The sequence below is a fragment of the Equus przewalskii genome, chromosome 25 (genome assembly GCF_037783145.1).
Source record: "Equus przewalskii isolate Varuska chromosome 25, EquPr2, whole genome shotgun sequence".
NCBI classification, from domain to species: domain Eukaryota; kingdom Metazoa; phylum Chordata; class Mammalia; order Perissodactyla; family Equidae; genus Equus; species Equus przewalskii.
In genome coordinates, this window is record NC_091855.1 from 35295400 (window position 1) to 35320439 (window position 25040).

Sequence of the window (25040 nt, forward strand, 5' to 3'; positions counted from 1 at the left end):
CGCAAACATGCAGAGGCCAGAACCTACAGGAGAGCTGTGAGCGCTGGACGGTCGGGACAGAGATGGGCACTGGGTTGTCATCGCCAGAACCTCAAGGTTGTGAGGGGGAGGGTCCCGTGGACTGGCCTTCATTTACTGCCTGGTGCTGGGGGTCGCAGGGCTCCTGGGCGGGGCTCCCAAGCCCCCCTTCCCGGTGAGTGGCTGCCTACAGGGCTTCCACGCTAACTCACAGCCCACACGAATGGGCCTCCCCACGGAGGCCACTCTGCCACTCCCACCCAGCTCCTGGGGGCCAAGCTCAGCTTTCAGCAAATCTCCCACGGGCTAATGGGGCCGGCCCAGCCCACAGTCCTCCCACCCTGCCCTGGACTCCCCCCTACGTTGATCATTTTCTGCTCGTCACAGCTGGCCTGGAACAGGCACACAAGTCTTCCTGGGCTCGAGCTTGGCCCCTGGCCAGGGCGTCCAAGGACGGGGAACATTGCACTGGGAAGGATTCAGAGTCAGAGGGATCTGCATTCGAATCCTAACTGTGACTTCCTAGCTCTGTGGTCTTAGGGAAAAGTACTTGGCCTCTCTGTGCCTCGGTTTGCTCATCTGCAAAACGGGACCAATGAGGCGTCCGTCCCAGACTGCTGGGAGGAGCCATGAGGTCACTGATGAGGGGGGACAGCACTCGCCCATCTGGGAGGAGGTGCTTCACCTGCATTCCAGGGCAGGGATGGCACCGGGTCACCTCTAAGTCAGCCAGAATAGGGCTCACAGCAGGTGCTCAATAAATACCGAGTCCTGGGGGCTGTGGGCTTGTGGGGGCGAAAGGGGAAGCTCGGGGCTAGTCCAGCAGAGAGCAAAGTGAAGCTGGGTCAGAAAGTCAAGCACAGAATTACCACCTGACCAGCAGTTCCACTCCAAGGTATGTGCCCAAAAGATTGAAAAGAGGCACGTGTACAACCACGTTCACAGTGGCGTTATTCACAACAGGCAAGAAGTGGAGGCAAATCAAGTCTCCATCAGCAGACGAACGGACAAACTGTGTCATCCACACAACGGACTGCAATTCATGGACTACTACATACAACACTACAACGCAGATGAACCTTGAAAACGCCGGGCTAAGTGAAAAAAGCCAGACACGACGGGCCACATACGGTATGACTGCATTAATATGAACGGTCCCGACAGGTAAATCCATTGAGCCGATGAGCAGATCAGCGGTCGCCTGGGGCTGGGGGGAGGGGTGAATGGGGAGTGAGTGCTTACTGGGTGCAGGGTTTTCTTCTGAGGTGACGAAAATGTTTGGAACTGGATAGTGGTAGTGGTTGTCCAACATAATAAATGTACTAAATGATGCCACTGAATTGTTCTCTTTAAAATGGCTAATTGTATCTTATGTGAATTTCACCTCAACTTCTTAAAAAAGTGAGGCTGGGTCAGGAGGGGTGGGGAGAGACCCCTGGGCACCAAGGACAAAGGGCCCTGACCCCAGCACAGGATGCTGAAGTGGCCAGTGGGGAACTTCCAGACACATGAGGAGCAGGGAGCCCACCCCGGGCCACCCCCGCTGGCTCCGCACAACAGGCAGGGCCCCCATGCCACGACCCTGCTGCCGTGGCATCTTATTGGGGAAACACTTTCTGAGGGGCAGTGCCAGGCTGGTGTGACAGGTCCTCATCACTTAGCACCTGCCTGCCTGGGTGGGCGCCTGCCTCTTGCTCACTCTCACAGGTGAGGGTCAGAGACCGTCTCATGCAGCAGCTCGGCCACGGGTGCTGCAGCCCAGGGCCCTCCCCACGTCAGAGGCCCCTCTGCGCTGCCCATTCCCCTGTGGGGCCCTGAACGTACCCTTCTGGGTCTTGTTTTCTCACCCTGATAAACAGGGAGGAAAGCTCCCTACACCGCAGACTGTGGTGAGGACCTAAGGCACTCAGGCTTGCGGCCCGCAGCCCAGGCCTGGCAGCAAGGGTGCTGCCTCGTTACAAAGCCTCGTGACATGCTGTTTACGAAAGCACTTTCTCAGCTCAGCTGAGGAATCTCAGAAATCCTTCTGAAGCCATTTGATCATCTGAAACCAAACAGCCACCCTAGGACAGGATAAAGGGCTGGAAATCCTGCCCGTGGGTCATAAACACAAAGGATTTGATGATGGTCTGGAAAACAAGGAGGCGATGGACAAGGTGAGGGGTGTTCACGTGGATCCCCCAGGTCCCCCTCGTCGCCCCTCACAGCTGACACTGACGGAGCACTTACTGCACACCTGGCTCAGTTGCGGGCCCTTTTCATCTAGTAGCTCCTGGAATCCCCTGACCACACTTCAGGGCAGGATGGGGAAACTGAGGCTCAGAGAGGCAATGGGACTCTCCCAAGGCCACACAGGTGGAATGTTGTGGAGCTTGGGTCTGACCCCAGGCAGCCTCATTGGTATCCAATATCCTACACCAGTGTTTGGGGGCCTGCAAGTTGAGTGTGGGAGCTGGGTCCACCCTTGGGGACATCCAGCCTGGGAGGGAAGCGAGGCTTCAGGGCCAGGGCAAGGCTCCCTGCAGGAGGCGAGATGGGGACTGGAGGGCCCCCGGGGGCAGGAGGATGAGAAGGGGCATGCCTGGAATGGAGCTGTCTGTGCCAGGCCAGCCTGCAGGTGTACAGGAGGGGCTTATGTCCCAAATAGAAAGGGGACTGCTGACTGCGTTTCCTTCTTCTATTTGTGTTGTCAGTCCCGGGTGACTGGCTGCCTCAGGGAAGGAGGCGACGACAGCAGCAGGTGGAGAGAAGGCCCGGAAGCAGGTCTAGGCTGACCCTTTCCCATTTCACAGACGGAGAAACAGGCCGAGCAGTGGCGAGGTGACCACTCAAGGTCACTTCCAGCAGGTCGCTTTGCTTACAGCCCTCACAGGGACCCTCTGGCATCAGTTAACAGCGCCAGTGGCCACCGGCCCCATGCTGTGCAAGGGGACTGGCAGGGCCAGCTTCCTGGGAAGTCTGTGGAACGCCCACTCCCTCCTGAATGGGGTCTGGGAAGGAGCCCTGTGGCACTGGGCGGGCCTCAAGTTTCTGGAGCTTAGAAGGACAGAAAACCTTCTCTGGCACAGAGCCCCTGTTTACATCTTGCAGTGCGCACAGCCAGGCGCCAAGAGGTTCTCTTGGAAATCTGGCTGTTCTCCAAGCGTCCCTGCCCAGGGAACTTGCTCCTGGGGAATGTCTAACAACATCTTGAGGGGCGCTGGTGTTCCCTCTGGCCCCCTCAGCACCCAGCTGGCTCCTCAAAGGACCCAGAAACAAACAAGAAACAGACAAGCAGCCTGGGTCGGGGGCAGGAGGCAGTAAGTCAAACGCAGGCCCCTGACACGGAACGGAGGGGAGTGAGGCCTGGGGGGTGGGGGTCTGCCATGGATCACGTTGGCGAGACCGGCTCCGGGCAGGGAGGGAGACACAAGCAAATCCTCCCAGAAGAGCCAGGATGGCCATGACTCGGGAGCAGGGGACTCGACACCAGGCTCCCAGTTCAAGGGAAGTGGCAGCAGAGGCCGCTGCCTTGCGAGACTCGAGAGGGATGGCAGAGGCTGGCCCCGTGGCAATTTCTAACTGCTCTGGGCAACGGTTGCTCTGCCGTTGCCAGTGAGATACGAAGCCCTGAACTCCTGGAAGACCCAGCTTTGGAACCAGATGGATCTGGGGTCAAATCCCAGCTCTGCCCGTGAATGAAGAGCCCTGTGAGTTTGGAGAAACTCCTTAACCTCGCCGAGCACAGCCTTCCCCCTGGGGAAGGTGGAGCTGTCCGCCCCGCCCCTGCAAGGCTGTTTCAGTGCCTGGCTGCGACCCCATGGGGCATCCAGGATGGACACACAGCAGCGTTTACTGAGCAGCAGCCCAGAGCCCAGCACCCACACGAACCACCCCAACCCCTGTGGACACACAGGCTCTCAGCAAATGCTTCCTGGACGCATATGGACAAGGAAAGGAAAAGGAAAACTGAGGTGAGGTCCCCCCAACCCCTTTTGTTAGTCAGGAAAAAGGCAGATTAGAAAGCAGGTCTTCAAATTCCTCGTGATCAGGGAAATTTCCTCATGCTGGCAGAAGAGTCAGAAAATCTTCCATCTAAAGGCAGCTGGTGGTGAACGGGCATGGCTACGATGGCCGTCAGCATGAAGGCCCGAAGCAAGCAGAAAGAGGGGTCCATGGAGCTGCCCTAGGCCCCTGGCAGGGGGCAAAGGTCCCTCCCACCCTGCCTAGATGGAGAGCTCAGCCCTGGCCCCACACCCAGGCTTGAGTGATGGCAGCCTCATGCCAGGCCGCCATGGCGGACAGACAGACCTCGGTCAGCACGGACGACGACTCTGGCTTCGACACGTTGTGGCTGTTGAAGAAGATGGACTCACGGTCTGAAAAAGCAAAGACAGGAAGGAGCCAGTTAGCAGCTCAAGGCAGGGACGGCGACTCCGCCACCCGACACCAGGGGGCAGCACCACCCCACCCACAGGCCACGGTGGCCTTCAGGCCTAGGGTCCAGCAGCAGCCACCTGGGACCCCAGCGAGCCAGGCACCCCCATCCCAAGGAGACACTACACCGTGGACAGACACATGCCCAGGCAGGGCTCCCGTTTCTTCACATATAGCAATGACTCTGCTACCATCTTACATTATCACGTCAGATCACATCCCCCAATCCCTAGGGCCCCATTCCCAAAGGGTCTAGTGTGTCTTATGGACAGGGCACCAGAAAGGGGGCCAAGTTAGCAGGAAACGCTGCATCCCCGAGTATTAAAGGCCCAGAGGGCTGAGGTCCAGAACGCCATTTAGTCCAGTATTCCCAACCCCTCCCTGTATCCACCCATGGACTCCTTTTTGGGGTAGCCCTTGAGAAATGGCCAGGCTGCCACTTGGCAGCTGAGTGTGTAAAATACAAGGGGTTCTGCTGTTTCCCAACTATTTAGGGAAAAAAGAGGAAGTCAGACATGGGCTTCTGTAGGATCCATCCAAGAAAGCATCCAGAGTAATTTCCGTTTGGCTTGGGAAGCTGGCACAGCCCCTGAAAGGCCCTCCGCCTCCTCCCACCCCATCCTCCTCGATCTATGCCTGCCTCCCCCTGCCCCGTGAGGGTACCCGGAGAGGCAGACCAGCCCGCAGGATAATGAGAGCAATACGCAGTCGGTTTGTCTGTTTGTCCCAGGGAAAGGAAAGTACAGTTGTCGGTCAGAAACAGGTTCTCAAGCACGTGGAAGCGTGGGCACACGAATGCAGGAATCACAAAACCACAAGCCTCAGTCTGAGTCGCAGAAAAGCCTGTCTGTCACCACTCCACGACCCCCCAACAATGGCATGGGGCCGTCCTGGGCCACCAGACCCCACATGGCCTGGGCAGCTTTGGCATCCATCCTTCTGGGGTGGGGCGTTATGGCTCCCGTCCCCCAGGACACAGGCTCATCCCTGGGACCCAGGCCCCTAAGCGCAGGACAGGAAGGGCCCTGGCTGAGCACCACTGTGTGCCAGGGGCCAGGCCGAGGGGGCACCTGCTCTGGCTGCCCATGACCCCCACCAGCTCCAGGATTACAGGGTCGCAAGAATCATGCACGAGGAGGTGATTCGGGCGGAGCCAAGCAGGCAGGTGCTGAGGTCTAACTGGCATCCTTCCTGCTAGTGGACTACGCAGGCCCCATGCTGCCCCAGTGTGCCTGACACTCCTCCCGCCGCTCCGACCAGAGCCAGTCCAGACGGGGTGCATGGGAGACGGTCCTGGGAAGGAGCCGGGGGAAAATAAACAGCCTGCAGGGCTTGGGCCAAGCAGCCCCCCTGATCTCTGCTCCTGGGTGCTGAGAGCCGAGAAAAGTAAGCCTTTGGGGGTGGCAAGCCCCACCGGCCGGAGCAGGGCTGGAGCAGCTGGGATGGGCCTTCTGGCCTTCTGCAGGCACTGCTCACCTTCTCACCCTGTAGCCACGGAGCTCAGGGCACCTCCTGGCGCTTCCCATGTTTCCCTTGGGTTCCCAAGGGCAATGGCTAGGGTGGCAGAGCTGGCCTGGGGGAGAAGGGCCACCCAGAGCAGGTTTTCACAGCCCAGCTCAGGGAGGCTGGGAAGCCTGCAGGAACCATAGGGAATACCATGGGTGCTTAGCTATGCCAGGAAGGAAGGGGCGGACACTCGGAGGGGCTGACCCAGTGCCCGTTGAACTGGACACACCATGTCACCCAACAACTTCCTGTGGCAAGAAGATTCAATCATAAGTGTGGACCAGGGGCAAGCCCTGTGGCTGAGCGGTTAAGTTCACTCACTCCGCTTTGGTGGCCCAGAGTTTCGCCAGTTCAGATCCCGGGTGCGGACATGGTACCGCTCATCAGGCCATGCTGAGGTGACATCCCACACAGCACAGCCAGAAGGACCTACAACTAGAATATACAGCTATGTTCTGGGGAGCTTTGGGGAGAAGAAGAAGAAAAAAAGAAGATTGGCAACAGATGTTAGGTTAGCTGCCAATCTTTAAAAACAAACAGTGTGGACCATTTCAAAGGGGACTCACTTCTCCCGGCTAACTGACCAGGGGCTCTGGTCAGATGACTGTTCAGCAGGGTGGAGTGAGCACTCCGTGCTCAGCGACTCCCCATTTACGGCCTGAGCAGGGGCCAGAGTGGGTGGGAATGGCTGGAGGCTGCTGGCGCAGGACACTGAGGGAAGCTGGGACGGGTCAGAAAGGGTCAGAGCACCCCTTGCAGCAGCTTTAAGATGCCCAGTCCCTCTACAGACAGACCTGGCCAGGCTCTTGCACTCTCACTGTGGGAGCACCGGATTTGGAGGGCCTTTTACTCTGTTCCCAGGCTCCTCCCGAGACACTGAGAGCCCGGTGAAGAACCAGCACCAGCGCCTGCAGGGGAGGGAGGGCAGTGAGGAATACGGCTGCTTCTGTCCCCAAATTACAGTTGAGAAAAATGTCCAGAAGAAGAAGAATAAATGACGAGCTGAACCCCCAAACATCCCAGTAAGTCAGCGGTGCAGCCATGAGCCATGGCCCCACTTTCTTCAGCTTTATCTGTTTCATCTCTCTGTCTCTCTCCGGAGAGCAGGGCATGTCATAGCGCCGCAGATGGCGACCAGGGTCTTGCTGCAGTTCTTAGACAAAGATGAGCTGTGCAGCGCAGCCATGCTGGCCAAGCAGCTCCCCTTACCTAGTGGTATCCCCGGACCCACTGCTTCCTCTGGAGCCCCTCATCTCACACCACAATTAATCCCTTGATTACTTCTTTCCTGGTGTGTGGTTTCTCCCTCTAGGATATAAGCACACGAGGGCGGGACACCTGGCCGACTAGTTCCCTGCTGGACCCCAGCATCTCGCACATGGCTGGGCACGTGGCAGGTTCAAGGAAACACGGCATTTACTAAACCTCAGACGATCGAGACGAGAGATCAGCAAACAGGACCGCAGGCCAGCCCTGGCCTGCCACCTGCGTTTGTAAATAAAGTCTGATGGGAACGCAGCCATGCCCTTTCGTTTACATAGTTGTCTATAGTGCTTTCACGCCCCAACAGCAGCATTAAACAATTGTGACGGAGCTGGAAATATTTACTCTCTGGCCTTTTGCAGGAAAAAATCTGCTGAGACCTGCTCCGTGGGGCAGGTAGTACTGCTCTTCTCCGTACCTGCAAGGGAAGAGGACCAGGACGGAGAGCATGATAACGGTGGTGTGTCCGCAGGGTAAGGAAACAAGAACAAACCCACAGCACGGAAAGGGGAGCGGAGAAGCGTGTCCATCCTGACCCTGGCACTGGGTGGAATGAGGGGAGCAGTCTCCCCAAGACTGGGAACCACGGGCAGAGAATTTAAGTGTCCCCGTTGGCTGACGCAGACCAATGTCAACTCCTCCATAAGAACCTGACCTTAGTTCCAGCCGAGGCAACTATCAGATGCCACTGGCTGCAGGGCACACCTGACGTTAGAGACGTGAGCATGTGAAAACAAAACATGCACCTGAGGACCAAAACAGCATCATAAGAGCTCAGCAGTGGTGGCGGGGAGGCTGATGGCCTCGTATCTCCTCCAGAGCCAGAATCCCAGTCCGGGAGCCCCACCTCCCTGCATGGACAGGGGAAGCCGGGGCCACCACACTGGATGAGGGGAACCAGAAAGATGGGTGGGGGCGGGAAGAGGCCGGAGCCCCAAAGCCCCCACTCAGTCGGTCCAGCTCGAGGGGCGCTGTCGCCTTGTGCTCCTCATCCAGAAAGAGAACACGCGTGTAAAAAGAACAAAGCCCACGGCAGCTCCCTAGCCCGGTGCCCTAAAGACAGTGGACATGGAATCGGCTTTGGGGACTGACGGATGGACACAATGAAAGTGACTCAGCTTGCCTGAGCCCGATAAACATCTCTCCGCTAGCTCTGTGTGTTTACCTGCTCATTCATTCGGCGCCGGTCTGCATTTTACGGTAAATAGCCCACCTGGAAACACACAGACATGGAGTGCTTGTCCTCAGACACAAGATGCAGAGCCTACACCACCCCTCGTGGCTCCCAGGGCTGAGAGAGAAACTGGCCCAGCCTCTTCCAGCCCACAACTTATAAGATGCCTCTTGCCGGTAGACAGCCACACGCAAAAAGACCCCTCCAGACGTCTGTCCCCTGACCCCCAGATCATTCCACCACCCCAGTGGACAGGGGCTGGGACCAGGGTGAGGATGGGGACGTCCTGAGCCCTGAAAACACAGTCTCGCGCCCTGGAGCTCCCACGCCTGGCTGGGGAGGCTGCCTGTGCTCAGAAGGGAGCAAGAAGAGACGCACATTTCCAGTGTTGGCTCCCGGTGTTGTGTTAATGGGAGAAGGGCTGAGAGGAGAAGACGGAGCAGCTGAACTCCATCAAGAGGACGGCCTGCAGCGCGAGGAGCAGATGGGGACAGGCAGTCTCCCCCGCAGGGACTTCAGGAAGACAGACACATCTGTTCGCTGAGATGGAGAGAATGCAGCCTGGTGTTTCATCCTGGGAGGGCGCGATTCCCTTCCACAGACAGATACATGAGCAAACCACGCCAGGGCAATCCACCGTCCTCCACAGGGTCCTCGTGGAAAGCTACGCGGATTCCAAAGATGCTACCGCCACTGTTCTAAGGGTTTCCGGAACTTGCCTTAGAGATGCCTTTGGAGGCACCAGAACATTCTTTTGAGCAGCCCCAATGCCAGCAAATCCTTATCTTAGTGTCAGTTTTTCAAATGGCCAAGGGTCACCTGGTGTCAGGTGAGCAGCTGAAGAAAAGCTGAGCTCTGGAGCCCTCAGCGTCCCTAGAGGACCCCGTCTGAAGCCTCAAATGATGGCAGCATCGCGCAGAGGCCACCGCCGTGTGACATCACAGGGACACTTAGGACCATCATCCACTGACCCAAAACACACTCACCCATGTGGTCCTCACCCCTGTGAGGGGGCACGGTGGGGTGACTGTGCCCACCTCTGGCCTGCCTGCGGCCCCACAGCCAGGAAGCCTTGTGTTCCGCGTGCTGACTTGACCTCAGCAGCTGCAGAGGCAAGAACTCAGTTTCCCCAGTTGGAGAAAGATGACATAAGATCGTCAGCACTCTGGCCCTCAAAATATGAGGGCCCCTCCGTCCCTCCCTCCCTGAAGGGCCAATCATCCACGCCAGCACGTTCCTCCTGAGTCTCATTAACGCGTAGGGTCCCAGGGAGTGACTGGGGTACAGAGAGCTTCCGGGTGCTTCCTGCAGTTTATGGTGGTGCCTGTGGATGGAGCCCCGGCAATCTGCTGGTCAGGGGTTTTTCACTCGACTCTCCAAGGTCCTGCATGCAACTCTTTCAACCTTCAGAGCATCTCCTCCTCCCTCCAGAAATTACACGGGGTGGCCAGGGTTAGTGCTGAAGGACAGATGGCTGATGCCGTGTCCCAGCCATGCCCCTGGGCTTAGGGCAGCTGGAGGTGGAGTGAGGCTCAGTTACCTGATGTGCCTGCGGAGAAGTTCTTCAGCGAGGGCCTCTGGACCACGGTGTAGGACTCGCCGACCACAAACACCTTGTACAGGACGGCGTTGTGGTTGATGAAATTCTGGACCACGCAGGGCGGCTGGATGGCGCTCAGACCCTCCTGGTTGAACACAATGGCCATCTGGGGAGACAGGGGGCCAAGGGCTGTCAGTCCGCCACCCCTCCAGCCTTGGACACGGGCGCGTTACCTATCCAGAGCACCACCATCAGGGCCCATCCCTGGCCCAGTGGCATGAGGATTCCCCAAGCAGAGTCTCAAGCCAGGGTGAGTGAAGTGGGATTCGAGAAGAACACTTGGAGATCAATTCACTCCTGCTGTGGGGGTTTGGAAATCCTGCACCATTAGGCCTGCCACGGAAGGTTGAGCTGGCTGTGCATTGCACAGCTCCACTATTCACACTGTAGTCTGGGAATGGGAGCCCCTGGGGCAAATACTACCCAACTCTTATGACATCCTAGAGGTTCTACCACAAAGACCCAGGAGGGAGAGGCAGGAAGCAGAAGACTATGGATTAGGAGCTGGGAAGCCTTGGGTCAGAGCCTGTGTAATGACAAGGGCTGCCTCTGAGCACTCTGGACATGCTAGGCCCTGTTGTGACCACTTTAACATGCATCACCTGGTGTGGTCCTCACAGTGCATCCCTGAGGGCACTATCACCATGCCCCTTTTACAGATGAGCAAACTGAGGCCCTGAGAAGCTCAGCCACCTGCTGCAAAGTGACCAAGCCCGGAATGGGACCGGGTCTGCCCAGCAGCCAGCCTTGCCCTCTTACACACTGAGTGAGCCATACGGATGCTTAAGAAATAGCCACATGCTGCTCCAGGCCCTGTGTCTCCTCCAGGGACAAAGGTCTCCAACAGGAGGATCAGGCAGGGAACTGAGGTCGGGAGAGCAGAGGGGCAGCTGGAGGAAACCTCTCGGATTTGGCTGAGGCCGGGGCTGCTCCAAGCCCACTTGAGCCAGCTGCCAGTGTTGGGGCCATGGCTAATCCCCAGCCCACAGGGCCCCGGGACGGAGCCAGCAGATGCCTGGGGCTGCTGGGAGGGGATCACAGGGCCTGGACAGCTGGCTGCCTGCACTGGCTGCTGCCGCTCACGTCACCCATCACAGAGCACCACCTAGTGTGTGTGGCGCTCGGCTGGGCAGAGCAGAAGTAGAGATCCAGGCCGCACAGGGAAACAATGTGTGTGTGTGTGTGTGTGTGTGTGTACAAGTGCACGTGCGTGTATACTGCAGCGAACGTCTCCTCAGCCTTCTGACAAGAGCACGAAAGGGCAGGAGACCCCAGCTCGGGCACTCGCTGCATAAGCTCAGGCAGAGGACTCGCCCGGTGTAAGCTCCATTCTCCTCGCCAGTAAAATCGCATCAATAACCACAGCGGGGTGGCTCTGGGGGTGCTTTGAGCTTTTAGCACAGTGGTTTAAACAAAGAGGGGGAGTATTCCACTGTGGAGCAAACTAGCATGTTCTCACTGGCTTAAAGCAAAAAACCAAACAGTTTTGTGAACATAAAACGAAAACAGAGTGATTTGGTAAACTCGTCCTGATTTCAGAGGATCTAAGGGCTGGGGGACTCAGGGAAGGGCTCGGGCAGGCTGGGGTGCCAGAAGGACCCCAACCGAAAGCCCTACGTCCCAGTCTGAAGCTAATCACATGCACAGAGGTGCCCTCCGTCCTCGCTGCACCCAGCATCCCCAGGGAACGGGAACTAGGGGAGGAGCCTGGCCCCTGCACCAGCTCACGCTGTGGAGGGCATCCCACCAGGGGGCGCATCCCTCTGACGCTAACAGCCTCACGGGAGGCAGGCAGCCTGCAGCACACGCGAGCCCCCAGGGACTCTCCAGCCCTCCAGGTCCTGTTCTCGGAGGCTCTGTCCTTGACCCCACCCTGGAGGAGAGGAACCCCTCCCTGAAACAGCACACTGTGGGTCAGGGAGCACAGGCGAGAGACGGGGGCACGCATGTATGTACACCCTGGAGCCAGACTCAGACCCTCAGCTGCCTCCCCTGAAGGTGCTGACCCCACACCGGAGGGTCAAGACCCCTCCGGAGGAGGGCACTCACCTGGATCCAGAACCCCCATCCCTTCCGCAGTGACCCTGCAGGCTAGAGGGCAATTGGTTCCACAAGAGCATATCAAACAGCTCCTGTGCCAGGCCCCGGGGCGGCACATGCAGCAAGTCCCTTATCCTTGCAACCACCACCACATACCCAGTTACAAGTGCAGGACAGATACTCAGAGAGGCTGGGGAATCTGCCCAAAGTCACACAGCTGCCAGTGCTAAGAGCCAGGCCCAGTTCTGGGTCTCTGCGATACCAAAGTTCTTGTGTAAAGAGCAGAAGGGTTACCTCCCTGCAGACTGACCTGTTCTGTGTCAGGCTGGTCTAGTCACACCAACAAATGCTGTCACCCAACCATCCTGAAAACCCCATGGCACTGACAGACAGACCAACTGTTTGGCGGTGGGAAGGGCCAGGTGGCAGGTAGGTACTGATGCCACTGAGGGGAGCATAGGTCCTGGGGACATGATTCTGGCTGCTCTGAAGCGTTCCTACTCCCCACCCCTGGGCCTGGCATGGAGCACACCGCTGGCACCCCAGGCAGGCCTGGACTGGGAGGGCTCCACGGGGGCTCCTGACCTTAGGACACAGCTGACCTCCGCAGCGGGCTGGGATTTCTTGCCCCCACGTTCCTGCCACGAGCAGAGGTGCCCCTGGGCCTCGCAGCCCCATCACAGCACCTACCACACCACATGAACACTATCTGTTTACAGACACTTGCCCGAAAGTACACGCCAGGATAAAGAGAACTAGAGAAATCTTCCCCAGGGCGTGGCTGTGGGGTGGTCCATGTTTAGTCACAGGCCTTGTGGAGCATCTCTGACGGTGGAGCTGCCCAGGGACAGGCTTTACCACAGGGTCTTCTCTATGGGTCAAATGATAGGGCCCAGCATGCCCTCATGCACCTAAGGGGGAGCTGTGCCCCGGAGGAGCATGAAAGGCAGGGGGTGAGGGGCCCTGAAGGCAACGCCCCAGGTATGGTTTCTAACGACATGAGGGCAACACAGACCCAACGGAGCCCCTGCCTGGCCATCTGCTCTTCTCGCCCCAAAAGGCCTCCTCTGCCCGTCTCCTGCACTGCGTCTCACTGGTGCTATCTGCCTCTGGGATCCTCCGTCTTCCCATCAGGGCAGGATTCATGTCTTATGTGACCGTCCCCTGGCACCTGAGGTGGGGCCAGGAATGACCTGGGTGGTAAGTCAATGCGTCGAGCAGGTAGGGGCCCTTTCCCCCTCCCACCCTCTTCCAACCCAGCAGGACAGGCAGATCCTCATGGACAGGGATGGGATCTCTTCAGCTAACAGCGGCCGCGGGGCCAGCCCAGTGCCCGACAGAGCAGGTGCCCGGGGAGTGAGCAACACTGACAGGCCAAAGGACAGGTCAGACTGGGTCATGACTCGCATGGGCTCAAAGGGGGCAGGCTCATCCTGGCCATGGGACAGGACAGGCAAGGGGTGAGGTTGGAGACAGCGTGCAAAGCCGCAGCGTTTCTCCTGCTTGACTCCTGGGGAGCTCAGAGAAGGAAGGGAGGGAGAGAGGGAAGGACAGGACCAGGAAGCAGCCACAACCAGGAGCAGGACACGGGGCGGGAGCAGCAGATGTGAGATCCGGCACAGAGCCTCCAGTGGGCTCCCCACCCTGAGCTGGAAGGACGGGGGACGGGGGGGACGGCTGGGGTGGGGAGGTAGGGGATGGGGGCAGTCAGGTGGTCAAATCTACTCACCTCATGAGAGTTGGTGCCATGAGCCACTCTGGTTTTGCAAACTGTGGGTAAGGGAGAGAAAAGCCGAGAGGAGTTAGCAAGGTGATTCACCCATGAAGCCCAGCCTGGCAGATATAGGGAGAAACTCCCCAAACTCCTACTGCCGCTGGCGAGAGAGGCAGGTGGGGGCTGGGGAGACACACCGGCCGGACGACGGCCAGCAATTGCCCTCAGGGTGATCCGGACGGACACCCCAGGCCAGGCACGAAAAGCCCTTCTGTCCAGACTACCTGAGGATCTGTTTCCACAGTGCGGGGGGTGGGGGGGGGGGGGGGACACAGGGCCATCCCCTCCTAGGCAGCCAAGGCCTTCATCCACCCTGGAAAGGTGAAGGCCAGGGGGCCGTGGACAGCCCCACCCACTCATGGCCCCCCACATCCACCCCACCAAGCTCCAGGTGATACGCACTGAACGGGAACGCCAGGCCGTTCTCCTCCAGGAGCCTCATGGTGTCGTCCCCGCACAGGCTCGTGAGCTCCATGAAGGGCGGGGAGCAGATCCTGTCATCTGGGGACAGAGGAGAAGCCCGCGTCAGTCAGCACGTCTGCCCGCCGGCCGCGTCCTGGGTCAGACCCACCTCCCTGGGGGCCGCCCTCCAGGCCCTGCTCTCCTCATCTGATGCCCCAATTCCACAGTCACGTGCACACACACACCCCCCACTGAGAACAGCAGCACACTCTCTAATCACATTTTCTAATAACATTTCTATAATTACAAAACCAATATATGATAAGTGTAAAACTGGAAGACCAAAGAAAAGTAAACACCACACCCCTTCACAGACGTGACTATTGCGACCACCTTGTTTTAGGCAGATACACATACACGCACACAGAGCTTTACAACAGGACGCTGTTTTGAAACCCGAACTTTCAACCAGCGATGCACATTTTTCTGGCTCAATACAGACTGGTCCCCCCACCTGCTGTCTTGGCTCAACAGGAATCACAGGAACCATGCGGCACACTTAGCCCCCGCCATGTGGCTAGCACCGTGCTACGGGCTTTTGCAGGCATCACCTCTGAAGCCTGCAGAGCAGCCCCTTGAGGAGAGAGCGGAGGCTGCGGAGACACATGAGCACGCCCGCAGCGGCACGGCAGGGCCTGCACCCTATCCCTACCTAACGCAAGGCAGAAGACGGAATGGCACAGCTAATCAACCCCCGCCCCGCACTGGGTCTTGCCTCCTAGCTCCTCTCAAGCACGCTCCCACCCTCCTGCACTGAAGACACACTTCAGCCCTTGCCAACACCTTCTCCCCCCACGCCTCAGCTCTCCTGAGCCCCGAGTCTCAGAGGGGTGCCCACCTCCTCCAGGCGCCCACCCTGCAGGTTCTAGGTGTGTCTGGTTTTCTGAAAAGCCCCGTGAACTGAATCTGCTCTGTTCATCAGGATGCTCCAGGTGCCAGGCACCGAGTGAAGGCAAAACAGATTATTTGTGGGATAACAAAACGCATTCTGACTCTCTACTGATGGTTCAACTACATTACTGGTTTGTTACTCCTACTTCTTGTCTAGTCTTCTTCCCTGATCAGACCAACAGCTCTCAGGAGGTGGGACCACCCTGTACTTCTGGGCACAAGGGCTGGGAAAGGCTAAGTGTTAGTGGAGTGGGGGCGGCCCCCCACCCACAAACTTGGAAACCGGATCAAAAGTAAATAAGCAAGCGGCTTGTCTCCAAGAGCTTCTAGCTACTTGGCTGGCTAGGAAGTCAGTACGTTAAACCAGGGTGAGATCCAGCCTCATAAAGCTCATTAAAATGAATGCCAAGAATTACACAGGGCATATTAAAAACGTCTTAATCTCCCTCCTTCACCCACAAAGTCCAAACTCCAAATAGGCCAAGAGTGTTGGCAGATTTCAGGGGTTGCAGAGCTTCTTGGGGACCCCGGGAGGGTAGTTTGAGGAGGCGCTGCTGGCCCCCCGCATACAACACTCATTAAATCCTGTAAGTGTGGTGACAGAGTCTCCACCGACAGATGCAGAAACCAAGGGCCCAAGAGGTCGTCTTTGCCCGAGGTCACATGGTAGTCAATGACAGAGCCAGGACAAGGAGCCCGGCTCACACGGCAGGCCAGGAAAAGAGAAGTCAGGAAAATCAGAGTGGGGAGGCGTGGGGGACAATGTCCTGACCCTCAGCTGTAAGCCCTTAGCTAAACAAGGCCTCATTTCTGCACCCCCAGCCCAGAGTCAGAGCCAGGGTGGCAACGGTGGTGGGGGGCCGGCAGGCTCTTCCACCACTCTGGCGGGAGGAAGCAGTCTGTGCAAAGGCTTGTTCCTGTGAACACACAGCCCCTGCAGCCCGGCCCTAGAGAGATGTGACGCTCGAGGCGTGAACACACTGGAGGATGCTGCACAGGTGGACTGAGGGCAGGTGCTCACCTGGCCTGGCAGGGGCCCCGCCCTGGCCCACCTCCCCCTCGCCACACACAGGAAGATTCAGAAATTGCTGGAGTCACACAGGCTACCTCCTGAAAGCACGTCAGACTCCCCACCACCAGATTTTCAGAACAGGCAAATCAGCCCGGTTTTTAGATTTGCCTCGCAGCGCCCCCTCAACGTCCCCTCCCACCCCAGCCCTTCAACACTTTCACAAAACGTCACCGCTAACAGCCAACATCTCAATAAGCTGCACTTGTTACATACCAGACACTGTTCCACACAGTCTACGAAGGAACTCGTTCACCCTCACGAGAACCCTATGAGGAAGCACGGTCAACACCATTTTACGGACGGGGAGAATGGGGCCTGGAGAGGTGACGTGACGTGTCCTGCCCAGAGTTACACAGTGAGTGAGTGGTACGGCTGGGGGGCTCACACCTGGGCAGCTGACTTCCCAGTCCATGCCACTGACACAGCCTCCCTAGTAGAAAAATCGCCCTCTCCATATTAACAGAATAACGGAGAAAAACCACACGATCCTATCAAGAGACACAGAAAAAGCATCCAACGAAATCCAATGTCCTTTCAGGATAAAAGCACTCCACAAACCAGGAACAGAAGGGAACTTCCTCAGCCTGATAAAGAGCATCTGTGAAGACCCACAGCTAACACCATACTCAACGGCAAAACCCTGGATGCTGTCCCCTAAGATCAGGAACAAGACAAGGACGTCTGTTCTTCCCGCTGCTATTCAACACTGCACTAGAGGCTCTGGCCAGGGCAATTAGGGAAGACAATGAAATAACATGCATCCAGATTCAAAAGAAGAATAAAACTACCTTTATTTGCAGAAAACATGATCTTGTATACAGAAAAATCTCAAGGAATCCACATACACAAAAAACCAAAAACTACTAGAGCTAATAAACCAGTTCAGCAAGACTGCAGGATACAAGATCAAAATACAAAAAGCAACTGCATTTCTACACCCTAGCAACGAACAGTCTGAACGTGAAATTGAAAAAAATTCCATTTACAATAGCATCAAAAAGATGAAACACTTAGAAATAAATTTAACGAAGACCTAAATGCTGAAAACTACAAAATATCGTTGAAAGACATTAAAGAAGATCTCAATAAATGCAAAGACACGCTATGTTCTGGGATAGGAGATTTAATTTTACTAAGCTGGGAACACGCCCACACTGATCTACAGATTCAAAACAATCCCCATCAAAATCCCAGCGTGCTGATCCTAAAGATCATATGCAAATACAACGGACCCAGAAGGCCAAAACCATCTTGAAAAAGAACAACGTTGGAGGACTCGCACTTCCCAATTTCAACACTTCCTACTAAGCTACAGCAGTCAAGACAGTGTGCTACTGGAGAAGGACAGACATACAGATCAAGGGAAGAGAACTGAGAGTCCAGAAATAGACCCGTACGTCTCAAATCAAGTGACATTTTCACAAGGGTGCCAAGACAAGGGGAAAAATATTCTTTTCATCAAATGGTCCTAGGACAACTGGACATCCACATGCAAAAGAATGAGGTTGGAGCCCCACCTCACATCATATACAAAAGCCGATTCAAAATGGATCATGATCTAAATATAAGAGCTAAAAATCATCAAACTTAGAAAAAAACGGAGGTGTAAATCTTCATGACCTTGGACTAGGCAATGGTTTCTTAGACACTAAAAACACAAGCAATCAAAGTAAAAATAGATACATTTGACATCATTGAAATTAAAGACTTGTGCCTCAAAGAACATTATCAAGAAAGAGAAAAAACAACCTACAGAAGGAGAAAATAAAATTTGCACATCATGTATCTGACAAGGGTCTAGTATCAAAAATCAAAGAACTATTAACAACCAAACAATAAAAAGACAACCTGATTTAAAAATGGGCAAAGGATCTGAATAGACAGTTCTCAAAATAACACATACAAATGGCCAATAAGCATGTGAAAAGGGTGCTCAACATCATTAGCCATCAGGGAAATGCAAATCAAAACCACAATGGGATATGACTTTACACCTAGTGGGACCGCTATAACCCCCAAGACAGACAATAACAAGTGTTCTGACACTGCCGGTGGGAATGCAAAATGGTGCGGCTGGTTTGGGAAACAGTCTGGTATTTCCTCAAACAGTTAAACACAGAGTTCCAGAATGACCCAGTAATCCACTCCTGGAAATATAACCCAGAGAATGGAAACACGTCCACACGAAAACCTCTCCAAGAATGTTCATAGCAGCATTACTCATAATAGCCAAAAGTGGCAACAACCCAAACGTCCAAGTGATGAGTGGGTAAATAAAACGGGATCTACCCACACGACAGAATGTTATTCAGCCATAAGAAGGAACGAAGCACTGATTCATGCTGCAACACGGATGAACCTTGAAAACATTATGCTATGTGAAGGAAGCCAGGCACAAAAGCCACATATGATATGACTTTATTTACCTGAAATGACCAGAATAGGCAAATCCATAGAGACAGAAGGGAGATGGGTGGCTCCCAGTGGCTGGTGGGTGGGGGGAATGGGGAGAGATTGCAAATGGGTACATTTCTTTTGGGGTGATGGAAAACATTCTGGAATAAGATAGTGGTGATGACTGTATAATTTGTAAAAATATTCAAAACTACTGAATTACATGTACACTCAAAAGAGGTAGATTTTATGGTATGTGAATTATATCAATAAAAAAAAAATAAGAAGAAACTCCAGCAGCAGCAGCTGTCGTCCCTCGAGTGCTTGCTCCCTGCGGGACACTGGACTAAATAAATGTTTCACGTACAGAACACTATCTCCTTCAATTCTCCCAGCAAACCGGCAGTGTCCCCTCCCCACGCTAGGTCCAGGGTGAAAGTCAGAACAGGACAGGGGAGCGTTTCCCCAGAGATGTTTGGGGTCCAAAGGAAATGCAGACACAAGATATTTCCAATGACTGGGTCACAACCAGCATTCAGTCAAATACCCCCATGTTTCCTTTTGGAAATCTCAGGCTCTGGTGTGTGAGATGGCAGGACCCAGCAGAGGTGGCAAAGGACCAAGTGTGCCAAGAGAGAGGGGTACATGCACACTGTCACACTCTTCCTCCTTTATCCTAATCTGGAGCTTGTGACCACACCCTGAGCAGCAGACCACTAGCTGCTCACCCTATTCCCTCTCCAGGGATGGGCCCGAGACTGAGACTGGCCGCTCACACCGCCAGGAAGGGCCCACAGTCCAAGCTCAGTCCCCAGCGAGGGGCCAGCACCGGCTGAAGTCCGTCTGAGCTCGGGCCTCACCGAGGGGCCAGCACCGGCTGAAGGCCGTCTGAGCTCGGGCCCCACCGAGGGGCCAGCACCGGCTGAAGGCCGTCTGAGCTCAGGCCCCACCGAGGGGCCAGCACCGGCTGAAGGCCGTCTGAGCTCGGGCCCCACCGAGGGGCCAGCCTCGGGTGAAGGCCATCCTGAGCCCATGGGGCAGAGGCTGGAAGGGACCCGTGTCCCTCACTGGGCCGCAGCCTGCTCCACACCTGGGGCCATCTCCCACTCTGGACTTGGGTACAGCAGACCACAACGTCTTTACTGCTTGAGCCAGTTTCTGGCTCCTTGTAGCCAAAATCATCCTGCATGTCCAGGAAATCGCAGTAAATTAGAAACCATTCTTCCTATTTTGGTTTCAAGAACCATTCACCAACAAAAAGAAATATATTGAAGCTCAAGTAAACCCTAGGAGCTGGAGATGCAGCAGTGGACAGACAGAGTCACCCCGCCCTCGTGGAGCTCACGTCCCAGGTGAGGTGAACCAGACAACAAACTAGACCGATAAGTAGAATGTAGAGGTGAACAGTGCCAGTGGGAAACACAAAGTACAAAATAGGGAGCCGAAGGGGGTGCCAGCAGGGGTGGGGGTGTGATTCAGGGGTGCCTCACTGAGCAAAGAGAAGCGAAGGCCAGCGAATGGATCATGCATCCAGGGGGGTGTGTTCCGGGCAGAGGGAACAGCCAGTGCAAAGACTCTGCTCAAGGACATGCTGCCGTCTGGAGGCACGAACTGGACCCAACCTCTGAGCTGAGGATGGTGACGGCAGTCCAGCTCATGGACACAGAGGTCACCGAGCAGTGGAAGGCCTGGGAAGCAACCAGGCCCTGCAGCATCAGAGCCAGCCCCTCGGTGGCAGCAGACACGCGCGGGCCCTGCTCCACATGAGAGGCGGTGACAGCAGAGCTTCCTCCAGCTCAGCCCTGGGAAACTCACAACGTCGCCAGCAGCTCTTCTCCCCAAATGGAGACAGAATAAGGCCTCTTTCTCTAAGGCAGCACTGGGAGCCCGGGAGGCTATTTCTGGTTCCCTGAAAAAGGCTACTGTTGCTTATTTCTGGATGGGAGTTGGAAAGAGGCTTTTTTTAGTTAGATGGTGGGTTGTGTTCTGTCAAGAGCTGAAACATCAGCCCCTGGGAAACCACAACACCCCGTCTTCCCTCTCTGCCACCCGCATCGGAGAACGTGATGCTGGAGGCCTGGGAGATGGGCGAGCCCCAATCACACGTCCACAGGTCCACAGAAGGGAAGAGAACAGTTCAAGGCCACACATGAGTCACTGGCAGACCCAAGGTGAGAGGCCAGGCGTCCCAAGCTGCACACAACTGCCCCGTCCACTCTGCCAGGTGGCCATGCTCGCATCTGACCGGTGGCAGCTGCTACAGAACTCGCAAGAAGACAAAAGACCAATGACAAGCAGAGGACAAGGAGGGGTGAAGGAGAAGGGGAGACTGGCATTCTGAGGGTGTGGGTTGGAAGCCAGTCAGCCCAACTTTGAACCTGGGATGAACTACTCATTAGCCGCAACCTTTAGCAAATGGCTTAACTCTGCTGGGCCTTGCTCTTCTTGTCCGTAAAATGGGAGCGATGCCTCCCTGGAGGGTTGTTGGGAGGCCTGGCACATAAAGGTACCCAACAGGGGCAGCTGACACCGCAGGAGGACAGGCAGATCCTGAATCATGGCCACTGGTCCACGTCCAGCTTCCTGGGGTATGTTGGGTGCTGGGCGCCGTCCTCACTGGCTTTCTCGCTGTGCCCAGCATGGTGCTGGCAGAGCAGGCCTTCTTCATGTGGCTGTGAAGGAAGCCTTGGTGAGGCACTGGCAGTGTTGGGCCTGGGGACAGCTGTGATGAGCCTCTGCTTCGGTTCCCTTCTCTCAGACAGGCTTAACCTCTTCACCCAGACGTACCTCATGAAAACCCCACAAGACCTGGGGGCAGAGATGGTCCCTGAGGACATGCAGGCTGGAATCCTCTGAAGTTTCTGAGACAGGCGGAAACCCCGAAGGAGAGAATGACACCCCCGAGTCAGGCCTGTGCTGAGGGGAGAGGAATGCTGGCAGACACACCAGGGAGGGGCCCAGTGGCCAGGAGCCTGCTGCGTGGTCCTGGGCAGTGGGGCGACATCTCATCTGGAGCGTCCCACGGAGAGGACATACTACAACTGTGGGCTCTGTCTCCCTGTCCAGAACGTCAGTTCCCGAGGGCAGGGCTTGCGGGTTTTGTTCAGCTGTATAGGTCCAGGGCCTAGAACACTGCCTGGCACACAGCAGGTGGTCAACAATACTCGCTGAGTGAATGGACTGGCCCGTCGAGTGAAGGGGTTGACAGCGCCCTGGTAAGCAAGGCTGGCTCCTTGGGCATCCGGACAGATGCAGGACCTGTGGTCAGTGTGTCTGGGCGCCACCCGTACAGTGTTCCAGGCCCAGCCTGCCGCAGGGGCCGCTGGCCACCATCATGCTGTCACTGCCCCACTCCCCTGAGGCCTGCCCTGCCCCAGGCTCGCTCCACTTGAAAACAAGGCAGCTGCCATGATCACCCCTCAGCCCGCCCTTCATTCCTCTGAGGACTGTCTCCTCACAAACATCTTGTTTCTCTACTTTGCTGTGACTGTGGTTGCATTTTCCTTTTCTAATCCTGTTCTTCTCGAACACTGTTGCCATCAGGATTTTGCCATGGTTTACCATGTCCTGCTCATCTGGTGGTGACATCTCCCCGCAAGTCAGACATTTCCGTTTGTGCCAATTTTTCTCCACGGCAGACGGCTTCAATGAACAATCTCAGGCATAAGTTTTCTGCTTGTGCTAAATCATTTCCACACACCAAGTGTTCAGCACTGGGGTTCCAGGGTCCACGGAAATCGACATTTCTATGGTTCTTGTGACACTGTTTCCAAAGGGAGCAGCAATGAAAGGATTTGACCACGTCTTCCCAGTCCTGGGCGGTCTCATTTTCAGAAACCTGGGCAGTACTTTCACGAGGGAGGACAACAGGCGACAGAGTGAATGATCCCATCCCGGCACGTATGGTCACTCTGGGGGCCGTGGGCCGCCCAGGAGGGGGAGCGAGGCACAAAGCCGAGGCCAGTGTGAAGAGCTGCGGGCAAGGCCTGTGCATGACCTCATGAGTGAAGGCACTGGACGTGGGCCCAAGACCTACATGTGATCCCAGCAGCTCCCCTGGGCCCTGGAAACCACACGGCCCGTCTGGTCTTGGGCTCCTGACCGGGAGAAGGGGGTCATGGTAAGCCTCCTGCCTACTTGGCGGAGTTGCAGCGAGAATCAAGGATGACAAAACAGTGCTGTGCAATCTGCAAAATGCCGGATAAAGCAGCTAAGCCTCTCGGGGGGCGGCAAGCAAGGACCTGGTGCAGCCATCTGTTCACACCTTCCTCGCACAGCGAGGAAGGCCAGGGCTCCCAGGTGCCACTGTGAGCCGGGCAGTGGCAAGGGGCCGGTTCACTGAAGCCCAGCTCCCGATGCAGAGGCGGAGACAACAGGAGCACTCCAACCAGTGCGTGCTGGAGGCAGGGCCGGGAGAGAGCGTGTGACTCTGATTTCTAGGCAGCAGACCAGGGTTCTGCGACCCCCAGGGGAGCTGGCTGCCAAGGGGCAGCAGCCCCAGACCTAGGGAGCATGTGGTTCAGGGGGCAGACTTCTAATTGCATTCTGGAAAGACCAGGGAGGGCTCCCTGGAGGATGCAACATAGCAGCGGGCCTTGGTGAAGGCAAGAAGTTTGAATTTATGCGAACCCTCTGGCCTTAGCCAGAGCTGCTGCCCCGACCTGGGCCTCCACCTGCTGGGCAAAACGCAGGCTCCATGACGGCAGAGACCTTATCTTCCTCTGCCAGGTTCACATCCCCGAAAACGCGTGAGTGAGTGAACAGACTGAACGGTGGCCTGGGCTCCCAGCTCTCCTGGCCCAAATGAAGGAGCAGGTTCCCGCAGGGTCAGCAGCATCCCAGCCCTGGGCTCCCGCACCAGCCCCAGACACTGCCCCTCAGAGGCGGGCTGTCCTGCTTTCCTGGGCCACTCCCCATTCCCAGGGGCCCACGCTGAATGGCAGGAAACGGCCTCATCCAGGAGAGGGCGAAGAGATCCTCTGTGTCACTGGCAGATGGGGCACAGGAAGGTAGGGGTGGGGAGCAGGATCCAGGCTCTCATCAACCTCTGAGAGCTGAGGAAAACCCATGTCCAGATTTCACAGCCTTTTGGGCCTTTGCATATGCTGGTCCCTCAGCCCCCAAAGCCCTTTCTTCCAGGCCCTTCTTGGCCTGGGAAACTCCTGCTGGTCCTCCCAGCCCAGGGCCGGCTGCCTCCCTCCTCTGAGCACCTCCTTCCCGCACATCGGGGAGCAGGAGGCCCCTTCTGCTGGGCTCTCCCAGGGCCCTGTGCTGCTCATCTCGGTGACTTATGATACGGCCGCCTACGCACAGATGGGGCCCCACAAAGACCCTTAGGGCCTGCAGGGGACTCAGGCTGCCTGGGCTTGAATCCTGGCTCTACCCCATACCAGCTGTATGAACTCTGCCCAAGTAATTTTAGCTCTCTGCCTCAGTTTCCTCGCTGGAAAATGAGGATGACAGTACCTACTTCATAGGCCTGTCCTCCTGCCCCCCCTTAGAAAATGTATTTTTAAATTATGAAACAGTGTCTAAATTAAAGAGTACATGTTCACATTTTTCCATTATTTGCTTCAGACCTTTTTCGTTTAACAAGAAATAAACTGTGAGTGATAAGGCTAAAATCAGATTACCAAGTGCAAGCAGCAGAAAAGAGGGTGCTGGAGAAAGGGAAGCAGGTTGAATGCTGAGTACACAACTGAGACGTCCAGCACGATGCCCAGGACCAGGGGCATCAGGGAAGACTGCCTGGAGGAGGCAGTCACTGCAAAGGGCAGCCCAGAAAGCAAAATGGGGCAGCGATGACAAGCATCAGCTCTGCGGCCCAAGAGACGGCTCAGTCCTTGCAACCTGTGCCACTGGGCCAGGTCACTGATCCTCTCTGATCCTTTCCATCATCTGTAAAATGGGATAGTGACGCTGCCCACCTCCCAGGGCTGTTGCAGGGACTCAGTGAGGCCACATCACCCTCCTTAGGGCACTTGGCACCCACACCTCTGCCAGTCCCTTCTGTGCTCCACCCGGCCCCACCCCAGGGTCTGGGCAGCTGCAGTGGCCCCAGCCTACCCAGCACGACCCCTCATCTCAGCCTGTCCTCCCAGGACACGGACAGAACAAGTGCTGTGGCCCCAGCACTGGGCTTCTTCCCAGCTCCCTGACCAAATGTTCCTGGAGTTTGTGAATCAAGGAACCCCCTTCTTGGGACCCTTACCCCATAACCATCGGCTGCTCCATCCACCAGCCACCAGATTCCTGGTGTCACACCCACCTTGCCCACCATCTAACCCAACCTGCAGACCGCTGTAGGATCCCGGAGCCTCTCTCTAAAGCTCCCACCTGTCTCCCAAGGCAGCTGTCAGCCCAGGCACGGTCCACGGCCACCTTGAGCATGAGTCCAGCGTCTCTCCAGGCCTCTGCAGCCTGACCCTGC

At 56.3% G+C, this 25040-nt stretch overlaps 1 protein-coding gene across 2 annotated transcripts in view; it reads right to left on the minus strand.

The window, feature by feature from the left end:
* The window catches only part of ITPK1 (inositol-tetrakisphosphate 1-kinase), a 172532-nt gene that overhangs the window by 7098 nt on the left and 140394 nt on the right, over positions 1-25040 (minus strand). For both annotated transcript variants that reach the window (XM_070594655.1, XM_070594656.1), the window contains 4 exons: positions 14194-14292; positions 13747-13787; positions 9918-10083; positions 4309-4376 (listed from right to left, as the gene is read on the minus strand). In XM_070594655.1, the coding sequence (XP_070450756.1) occupies positions 4309-4376; positions 9918-10083; positions 13747-13787; positions 14194-14292 (374 nt within the window). The remainder of the gene's footprint in view (positions 1-4308; positions 4377-9917; positions 10084-13746; positions 13788-14193; positions 14293-25040) is intronic.